The sequence below is a fragment of the Magnolia sinica genome, chromosome 3 (genome assembly GCF_029962835.1).
Source record: "Magnolia sinica isolate HGM2019 chromosome 3, MsV1, whole genome shotgun sequence".
NCBI classification, from domain to species: Eukaryota; Viridiplantae; Streptophyta; class Magnoliopsida; order Magnoliales; family Magnoliaceae; genus Magnolia; species Magnolia sinica.
Window position 1 is genome coordinate 110,390,236 of NC_080575.1, and position 10,995 is coordinate 110,401,230.

Below are 10,995 nucleotides of genomic sequence, written 5' to 3' on the forward strand. Positions count from 1 at the left end.
GGATAGCCCTATTCGACAGATAGGATCTTTTGAAATGGGGGAAGTACTGTTTGTTGCATGAAGCATCATATAAATGGTGGCAATGGGTCGGGTCAGGGTCACAGAGCCCAATTGGTTGACTAAACGGGCACCGTCTATCCAACCCATTTAATTGTAATCAGGTTGGGCTCGATCAACCTAACCTGACCTGGCACAACCACACTCAAGTTTAAGAACGGAATATGAGGTTAAAGGCATTATCCAGCTATGCCCAATTAGCGAAAACATGCATTATGTGTTTTGTATCAGTTGGTCTCAGGTTTTTGGGCCACCATCTACATGCCATATGAGCAGGTCAGGTTGGGTATGGTTCAACTCCAGTCCAACCCAATTTCTTAAATAGGTAACATTTTCCAACCCAAGCCTAGGTAACCTGCAGACCATGGGTCCATCGAGCCAACAGCTTTGGTCACAGAACAATCCCGGTCATGCCAAAACCATACTGTGACAACAGGCCATGTTTCAACATTGAGGTGTAGGTTCAAGCCCAGCTCTACCCATCAAGGAAAACAAGATTACTTGGGTTATGTTCAAACTGGGCCATGCTAGGGTGGGCCCAGCTCAACATGAGCCGTAGATGATAGGGCACTTAGGCGTTCCCGAGTGCATGCATATCAAGCATCATACACTGCCAGAGTAATAACTCCCCTACATACACTTTGTATTTGAAGTAAATATTGAGTGGGTTGAGATGCCAGATTACTATTTCATAACAATCATGTTGTTCCATGTACTTCAGCAAATGGCATTTTATTTTCTGCTGATGTGTCACTTCAATGGAACACCCAACCTGTGAAAACAGTGGACCATACCATGAGGATCACCTGGAGTGAAAATTGGAACAATCCACTAATCAGGTGAACCACACACACATTGGGTCAAGACCATCGGCTGTCCATTGATTCCTCGGTCGTAGTTCTCCTGATAAATGGACCATCCCGGTTTTTGGCCCTGGTGATCTCTATGATGCAGCCCACCTTTTGCATGGCTTGGTTGGCTGGAAAGAAATAGCCGTACATTGTATGTGCACTATATAAAAGAAGAAAAGAATCCAGAATACAACAAGAAAATCTCCACTTCACTTTTGACTATAAGGGTTGTTTTCCACCATTTGTTCTCCTTCCAAAACAAATATCACTTAATAGAGGAAGTTGAAAAGGGACTAACAAAACAGACTTCATGAGCTAAAACAGACAACAGAAGGTCATGTCAACATACAGATGGGACCCACATGTCCCATTTATGCGGACCTGTATCTTCTCCTAATTTATTTTACCTTGTAATGGTACTTGAATTCGTTAGGATGCCAAACAATAGGCACATATACCTTGTGATGGACGGGCAGGATGGATGGAAGAGGTTATAGAGCATCATTGGATAGCAGATTGTTGGATTGGATCCTGCAGGCGTTGGTCAGTTCATCGACACAATCTCCTGCTTCAAAAACGGCTGCAGCCCCCATTCCTGTGCCTGTCAGGGTAGCAAACACATCGTCACCAGTTAAATACACCTAAAAATAAGGACAACAGCACAAAATCCCACTCACCACCTGACCCACACACAACACACACATTTGCACTTGCACGCAAACCTACCTATGCACATTGATATCACTCCGAACCGGCAGTCCTTGCCTCGACGCTTCATCTCATGCAACAGAGTTCCCACACAGCGGGCGCCTGTGAAAAGAAACAGAAAAAGATTACCCTCCATATAAATGTGCTTTGCCAGTGAAGGAAGAACTCATAGAATGACATGCAGTTTCTGAGGGACCCATTTCCGGCTGTCCCTCAATGTATGGGAAAGAAGAAGAAAAGAATAGAAGTCTGAGAAGAAGAGAAGAAAAGCCTTTAGTTCTCCTACACCATGCGTCTCTCAAACAACTCCTTATTTTAATGAGAGTGATCTGCAACCTGACTTAACCCTGCTCTACTTCAGATTCTCGACATATTATGGCTTAGTTCCCTTAAATCCAATTATACATTTGCTAAATTTCAATGGATTGATTGGAGCTATGTAATAGTCGATTACATAGGTTGATAAAAATCAACAAGTTCCTTGAGAATTCAATAACACAAATTCTTGAATCATTCGGAAAGATAGCCCCAACAAGTCAAGGTTCAGTTAAACACAAAAAATTGGTGTCGGTTTATTGAGAAAAAACAGTATTGCTTAAAAAATAATCAACCTTCCCAACACAGACATCCACAGCATATTGGGTCTGGAAACCCGTTCATAATATTCAACCAAAATTTCTACCTTCTCCAATTTCATGGACTTGAACCTCACCCATAGGCTGCAGGTATGTCTTTTCGGTACTATCATTCATGGAGGTGTATTTGTATTTGGTGGTGTTGGCAAATGTATTCATGAAGTGATTTTTTCATGGAAATGAAATAATCTAGAGCAATTACTGAACAAAATGTTGCAAAATTGTAAGTAGCTGTAGTCCATGGTGAGATGAATAAACATTAAGGAGCTTGTATGACAATTGATTTGACTGGCCTAACCACGACAGAGTAGGGTCTGTGCAAGCAGGTTATGATCACAATTATCATCTAAGTACAAGGCACTTCTCTTTGGATTGTGCCATTTCAACACGTCCATGTTTGTGTGTCAGATACTACACTACCGGACACAGCTATAGTCGATAGACCATAACTTTGTGTTTAATTATTGTTATGTTTTGTTTGTGGGATACTTCATTACACATAACTAATGGATCTTTAGGTTTTTATTTATTTATTTATTTATTTATTTTTATTTAAAGTTTACTATGTTGCCCATACATCTTGCATAGAAATTTCCCCAATGCAGCCAGACGGTTTTGTTCAAGAAATTCTCAATTTCTACTTCGATGGAGGCTGCCTACAGTTTTTAGAGAAGTAAAGAAAGAATTTACCACAAAAGTCACTAAATTTCCCGGGACGCACCCCCACCCCCCAATATTCACATGCTCCATTGCCCAAATACAGATACGCATACAAAACATGAACACAAGGTGCGAGCATTTCAAAAAATCTAGGACATGAATATGGGATAAGGCTGGCAATGGGCCTGGCCTGGGCCAGCAAAATCAAAATTTTGAACAGGGCATGCCTGGACGCCCAGCCTACCCTATTCAAAATCCAAGGCCAGGCCTCGCAGCCTGGCCCATTGCCAGGCCTATATCTCATCCAATTTTGCACCATGAGAGAATTACTCTGAGTTAGGAAAATAACAGAATTAATGCAAATGCAGAAGTGCAACCAAGAAAGACCATATGACATCATATGGGGGTACAAAAAACTGTGTTGGGAATAAAGTATCAGGATATCCTAGTTCAGAAATCTCTATGTCAATAGTTTCCAAAGACATGCAGCCAATGTTTTAAATATCGACGATATTGGCCGATATATCCCATGATATAGCTTATATCCAATCTATGCGATACGCAATGCACAAGTAGTGCCAATGTATCCCACATTTTCAATCTAGCGAGCATTTTCAATTTTCGATCCCTTTTTTTTTTTTTTGAAATTATGTTAAATCAGTGTCAAATAGTTTTAAATCCATTGGTTTTTCATATTTTGCATGAAAAATTATGAAGTTTGAGCTTTGATTTCGATATTCATTAGTTCTTCATGTTCTCCATTTTCTTTTGAAAATTTCCTTCGACCAGCTGTTAATTGAGACTAATTTTGAAGTATTTAGGAGTATTTGATGAAATGATCATCACATGCATTCTAATTTCGAAATTTGAGTGTAGGTGGTCCAATTTGAAGAAAATTTGAGAAAATTCAAAACTTTTCCAATTTCTCCCAAATTGCTTGCAATGTTGCACTCCAAACATGAAATCAATAATGCATGAGGGTTAATCTACTGATTTGTTAAGAACTTGTCAATTTTTGGAAAATAAAATTCATTTTTTAATTAAAAATTAATTTAAAAAATTATTGAAAAATTATTGTTTTCCAAGATTTTCAACCAGTTGTCAATTGAGACTAATTTCAAGGTATTTAAGAGTGTTTGATTAAATGATCATCACGTACACTCTAAATGTTATGTATTTAATTTGAATATAATTGCGGTAGTTTAGTTAGATAGCGCATAGCTTAGGACCCTTTTTTTAAAAGCATAGCTTAGGACCCTATATAAAGGAAACCTATCATGTGCACTTCTTTTGTTACTACTTTTTTGAGATGTTATAATTTAAAAGTGTATATTAAGGTCTTTTCTAACAATCCTTGAAGTTTCATTTAAAAATTCAACCAATTTCCTAATGTTTCCCTGTGTTTCCCAAAAAGTGGTATAAATTACCCACTACAAATGGCATATCCCATGCGATAACCGATACATATCTGTATCCCAAGGATGTGATACGTAATACCGATATTTCGAACACTGTGTGCAACCAAGAAAGATCACTTTCTCAACATGGTATAAAGAACTCTATAGCTAATGCTTTTAATAACATTATGGAGACTATATACAGTACAACATAAACCCCTGAATGAACTTGTGCCCATGTCTCGAACCTTTCCGACACATGTTCACCATGGGTCTCTTTGGGTGATGTTTCACAACCTTGATTCCCTAGTTGGGAATTTTCTTCCCTTCTTCCTCTTTTCTCATTCCTTTGGCTGGACATGACTTGATGCTGTATTATCAATATGATATACGTGGAGGTCCACATATTGCAAGCAATTAAACTTCTTGCTATTGTGCTATGGTATCAGAGCTGTCTAACATGTGCCACTCATGGATCGACAGATTGAGGGAATAAAAACCAAACTACAGTCAAGATAATAAGCAGACTAGCTCATCCTCCCTGGCAGCACTACCCAAAGTTCAAGAAATGGATCACATAGCCAACCAGTCTACAGGCGTACAAGTACAAAAGATCAAAGAAATTCATGAGATCCACCCAGTTCGTGGTGCCACTCGGGTAGGTTGGGTTGAGTTGAGGGTCAATCTGAACCTGACCCGACCTTGAGGGAACCCAACCCACAACTCGACCCGACCCAATGGTGCCCAACCCAAACCCAACCAAAATTCCTCTATGCTCAACCCTAAGCCCACCCAACCAGACCTGATTTGACCCAATCCAACCCAAATACATGTGATTATTCCCAACCCTACCCTAACCTGGCCTGATTTTGCTCGACCCAAACCCAACCCGATTTCACATCGGGCTGGAGTTTTCCGACCTTAACCCCGCTTGATGACCCCGGAAACCCAACACAACCTGAACTAAGGAACCAGGATTGGGTTGGGACAGGTTCAGGTTGACCTGAACCCAACTTGCAGCTCTACATCTGGTGAAGAAATTTACGGTTCTTGAAGGTTAAAACTTAAACCATTTCATTAGTCGGCTAAAACACGTGACCACAACAACTCACAATCACTGTCATTCATTTCTGGCACACTCCCACCACAAACTACAGATTTAGAGAGCGTTTGGATCCTAAGTTACTTGAGTTACTTCTGCCTTGAGTAGCTTATCTTGATTTCTATTTATTAAACTGAAGTGATCAAGTAACTTTAAATAAAAAAGGTACTTATAATTGATCATAAACCAAACTTACTTATCTCAAATAAGTTACTTATCTACTACTGTAAGTAGAAAAAGTAACTTATTTGGTGGTATCCAAACGGGCCCTTAGTGACAACTACAATACAAGTAGCTGAAACATAGAAATGTGGAAATGCAGATATTAAACATGGAAAACCCAACATGTTGCACAAATCGGCAACCATCACTCTTCTAGATGCTGTAACTGGTATTATTCTTAGTAACAACTGCTGGCAGCCTTTTAAATTTAACCAAAGCTAGGTTTAGTCTCTGGAATTATTTATGGTGCACTCTCATCACAAACTACAGATATAATCACAACTACAAGTAGCAGAAATGTACTAGTCTGGAAACAAAGATGGTAATCATTGTAAATTCAACATATCTCATGTGTGTGAAATCATCACCATTCAAGTTATTGTAACTGGTACACTGCTTCTAGTAACAATTACTGGCTTATAGAAAAAAAAAGGGCATGATAAATTGAAATATGTTATTATAAATACCTGTTGCACCCAAAGGATGCCCAAGAGCCATGGCACCACCGTTCACATTTACTTTTTCTGGATCAAGCTCCAGCTTCTTACAGCAGTAAACAAATTGGGAGGAAAATGCCTACACATGGAACGTTGAAGATGCAATTACTTGAAGACCTTCAACTTGACCACAATGACGCAAGGAAAGAAAATTAGAAGAAATAGCCTGAACTCTTACCTCATTTATTTCAAAGAGATCAATATCGTTAATTTCAAGACCAGCCAACTGCAATGCAGCAGGAATTGCAACAGCTGGGCCAATGCCCATAACGGCTGGATCAACTCCAACAGCAGCAAAACTCCTGTACAAGTAACACCGGAGTAGAAAGAAATGTGATATGCATGAGAATGATTCATCTCTTAGAAAGGCAAGTTCATAGAAAACGATGAATATGGTATAATCGACATAAGTGATGTATCTAATTCCTTTGGAAACTCAGACGGATAAGAAAGACGCATCCCGATTGAATTAGAGTAAAACATACTGATGACTTGAGAAAGAGACCATCATGATCATTTAGAATAGGAAGACATGCGAGAAACAGTATTTAGCAACCCTAGATAATATACCCAACAGTGGGCGGGCCTGGGGTTGGTTTGGCCCCCAGCTTTCGACCCAGTCATGGCTGGCCTGTTCAAAATTTTGATTTTTCTTGGCCTGGGCTGCAAGGTATTAAAAAATGGTTATATAACAGACCCACTACGTAAAGGTAACAGTGGGACCTGCTTGCAGTATGGGGTTTTAATGTCTTTTTTAGGTATGATATGGGGCTGTAATGTCCTTCAAATTTGTTTATCATTGCGTGATTACAAGCTCGTTGATTGTGATCAACCTATGTAATAGACTATTAGATAGTACTTAATTGTAATCAACCTATGTAAAAGTCTACTACATTGAGCCTGTGGGAGTTTTGTGCACTCATTGCCGGTCCCCGGCCTGGATAAAGGAGGAGGGTTGCATCAAGTTGGCAGCCAGAGTCAAACTGATGCCATAACTTTCATCATGAATTCAAACAATGCAGAACAAGATTCATGTAACCAACCCAAACTAATTGGGATAAGGCTTAGATGATGATGATGATGATGTTGATGATGACGACAGTGCTGTTACCCTATATTGTAATGATCAAACAGACAGCAATTACATTGGCTGTTACCATTACCTAATATGTTGCCAGGCTCACTAGATAATAAATGGCAGCAATCTCAAGAAAACAGCAGTTGGGATAACGAAACACAGAACGACAACAATCCCAGTCATGTCTGAAGGCTGCCTGAGATATAGCTAAGTGGTGCCAAATACAATATAGAAAATTAATAGTGTGGAGCATCTGCCCTAGAATTTTTTACCAGATGAATGATTGTGCATAGCTTATTTTGAATAACCCAAGTCATCTTTTAGTTACAAGGAAAAACATAAACCTGAATACACCGAGAATGGGAAGCCCTTTCTGCATTGCCAAAGATCTTTTCATGAGGAGCACTGCTCCGGCACCATCACTCACTTGGCTGGAATTCCCTGTCAAAGTATGAAACAGATATTTCATATAAGATCTAATCCTCCACAGAATCTAATTCCCGAAAAACATATATATCAAATGTTACATTCTAGTAAAGCACGCATGCAATAAAGTGTTCAGTTGTTGTTCAATCAAGTAATTACACATGTAGAATATCATTGAATACCAGCAGTGGTGGTTCCGCCCTCCTTAAATGCAGGTTTGAGCTTTGCTAAATCAGACAATGATGTGTTTGGCCGAATTCCATCATCAACAGAAATTATAACCTGTTTCTCCCCTCCAGTTTTTGCTTCTACAATCTTCATTAATAAGAAACCCATCAAATCCAAAATACAGCCCATCTAGCATAAAATTTTAAAAATCCAAACAGTGAAAGAGAGCTAGGATCACTAGGGCCTCACTGCAATAAAATTTCACCTTTGTGGCCACAGGGATAATTTCATCTCTGAATTTACCGGAAGCAGTTGCTGCAGCCGCCTTCTTATGGGATGCAACCTGGACATAGATTTCACAATATTAGACAATTACATGAAACAACTACATCATGGTATCGGAACGTGAACACCACAACTACAAAACTCACAGCAGCCTGATCTTGCTCCTCCCGTGTGATGCCAAAACGTTGTGCAACATTCTCAGAAGTAATGCCCATAGGAAGAAGACAGTCTTGAGCTTGTGGAAATCTCTCTAACTGGGAAATTAAAGAAGAAAATTAAATAATGTCCCCATCAAAAATCCTTTCTTAAATCAAACATGTTTAAGATTAGAGGCTACAAAATGAGATGAGAGAATATACTTTTGAATTTATTTGAATGTCCCAACCAATTGAATTTGTGCTCATAGACTCCAAGCCGGCCCCAATGCCTGCATTAACAGATGAAAAAGGTAAAGACACAAGTTCGCATGCAACATGACCACAGCAATGTAGTCTTACCTATGTCATAAAATCCAGCTTTTATGGCGGCAGCAACATCAGCAACTGCTTGGAGACCTGACGAACATTGCCGGTTCACAGTTCTGATCGACACGGTTTCTACATGACACACATAATTGTAAACATCAAAGACAAAAATAGAAATGGAAGGGAAAATTTTTTTAATGGTCACGAGTTCAGTGTGCCCTTTGCCACCAAGAGGTTTGTGCACTCATACCTCCAGGAACATTCAAAATTAGAAGTTTCAAAAGCCACTTCTGAAATGAAAGATGCAGAGGGTGCTATAAGGACAGATGAGAAAAGATGCACGTGAAAGTAAAATACCAGGAAAACCAGCATAAAATGACGCCATCCTGCATTCCATTGCTCTTTGAGAACCTGGGGCCAACACTGTACCAACGACAATATCCCCGACTTCATTTGGGTTGAGATTAGTTTTATCGAGCAATGCCTACAGTAAACACCCACGAAGAGAATAAGGAGAAGAATAACCGCCACAAACCAAGATGCTTAGATTCATTCCCAATTCAACAAATATGGAAAATGCATGTCTTATAATGGCCGAGTTATTCTAAATTAGGAAATGTATTGGTCTTGTATTCATGCTAATTACTTCAATACTGAGGCAGCGTCTGGCCATAAAATGGATTTCAATTACAATGACTAAAATGCGACAAAGTGGAGAGAATTATAAAAATTCAATTGTTTTAGTTTCAATTCAAACTAAAAATGGAAGCAATCATGATTTGGCACGGATTATTCACTACAACTAAAGGGACACTAATCCAACTTGGACATTTCACTATGCTGCAACTTAATGATTGTAATTGAAATCAATCATACATCCACATGCAGCCTCAGGGGTAAAGCTGTGTTCATACCACATACGCATCGTAGTTTTTTTGGGTCCCTTTCTATAATGCTAATATTTCATCAGAACCGTTCAAATTAAAAGGAAAAACAAATTATATCTAAAATAAGCCTTGAAGAATGAACGAACCTTAAGCACAGGCGCAAGCAAGTCATCTGCCTGAGTGTCCTTGAAACCGCCACGTTTCGCCTTGCAAATCGCAGTTCGGTATGCTCTGCACATCATTAATCAATTCAAAAACAACATATGAACTGAGTACCAGATTGAAGAGCATCAAGAATTCCACAAGCTTCGGATTTCCACCGAACAGAACAAAGAGAAATTATCTAATCTTCGACCATCGGACATGGATATCGCCATCCAATGCCCAGCCCATACAAGCAGGCCCTATGGTTCGACCATCCAGCCTGTCGATTTGATGGAACCCACCACGGATGGACCGTGCCCCAAAAATCTCCCCGATCGGAGCATCCTAGTCGTCCGATCATCAGCATCCATCCTATTGAACACGGATCGTTGAATTTGTCTGAACCGTCTAATTTCCATGGCATCTACCAAAACAGGGATATTTTCAGGGAAGCAGATCATCCACGTTAGGACACATTAGATCAACGGCCGGAATCGCAGAACCGTGGGCCTTACTTATTCGGACCTGACGCCGGAGGACACAATCTCAGGTCCTCGGGCAGACGATGGAAGGGAACTTACGCCACGATTACAACGTCATCTCCAAAAGTAGCAGTTCTCTGATATGCAGCCGAACAAACGGAGCCCTGTTTTTTGACAAAACAGACCAATTACAGTTAATCACAGTTGAAAAAATGCACCAAGAAATATACTCGCGTCAGATAAAACTCAGACACCCTGAAAAAGCAGACTCCAAGAAATAAACGTCAGACTCAGAGAGAAAGAGAAATTACTGAGATATTGGAAAGTGGAGAAGAGAAAGAAGAAGAAGAGGGTTGAAGATGCTGGAGCAGAATTCTCTGCCTCTCGACAGCTTTCTCCATTTCTATTTCTCTCTTGCTATTTCTCTTCTCGCGAGATTTTGAGGAAAGAGGAGAGAGCGAGGCGAAGGTAGGGAGTATGGAAGTTTTTATATAGACGAGAAGGAGAGAGAACGTACGACGCATTTTCCTGCTCTGGAGTACGGTCCGCGCTGGACGGAAACGGATTGGCTACCTACTCCCCCTGCCACCAGCCTGGTGGCTGGTTGTCGGTGGTCGGTGCTCTATGGGCCCCACCATGATGTATGTGTCTCATCCATTCCTCTCATCCATTTTTACGTATCATTTTAGTGCTTTAACCAAAAACTGAGATGGATATAAATCTCAGGTGGACTACACCTTAGGAAAACAATAACGATTGGGATATCCACATTAAAATACTCCCAAGGCCCACTGTACTGTTTATTTGACATCCAATCTGTTGATTAGGTCATACAGGCCCAGATGAAGGGAAAAAACAAATATCATATTGATCCTGGCCACCAAAATGTTTTTAATGGTCGACACTCATTCAACACTGTTTCCTGTAATGTG

At 40.0% G+C, this 10,995-nt stretch overlaps 1 protein-coding gene across 1 annotated transcript; it reads right to left on the reverse strand.

Annotated features, from left to right (window-relative positions):
• Positions 1-1,096: 1,096 nt before the first annotated feature.
• LOC131240693 (3-ketoacyl-CoA thiolase 2, peroxisomal-like) lies at positions 1,097-10,517 on the reverse strand. Its single transcript, XM_058239106.1, has 14 exons — positions 10,375-10,517; positions 10,163-10,227; positions 9,584-9,668; positions 8,908-9,034; positions 8,584-8,682; positions 8,446-8,513; positions 8,233-8,340; positions 8,067-8,144; positions 7,816-7,948; positions 7,552-7,648; positions 6,308-6,431; positions 6,100-6,208; positions 1,635-1,718; positions 1,097-1,509 (listed from the first exon to the last, which is right to left on the reverse strand). Exons 1-14 carry the CDS (start codon positions 10,462-10,464, stop codon positions 1,400-1,402), a joined length of 1,377 nt encoding a protein of 458 aa, XP_058095089.1. The 5' UTR covers positions 10,465-10,517; the 3' UTR covers positions 1,097-1,399.
• Between the last annotated feature and the right edge of the window lie 478 nt (positions 10,518-10,995).

Coding starts and splice junctions, on each gene's coding strand:
- LOC131240693 (XM_058239106.1), bottom strand. CDS start 10,464: ATGGAGAAAGCTGTCGAGAGGCAGAGAATTCTGCTCCAGCATCTTCAA. Junction 10,228..10,374: donor CTCCACTTTCCAATATCTCA/GTAATTTCTCTT, acceptor GTCAAAAAACAG/GGCTCCGTTTGTTCGGCTGC. Junction 8,341..8,445: donor ACATTCAAATAAATTCAAAA/GTATATTCTCTC, acceptor TTAATTTCCCAG/TTAGAGAGATTTCCACAAGC.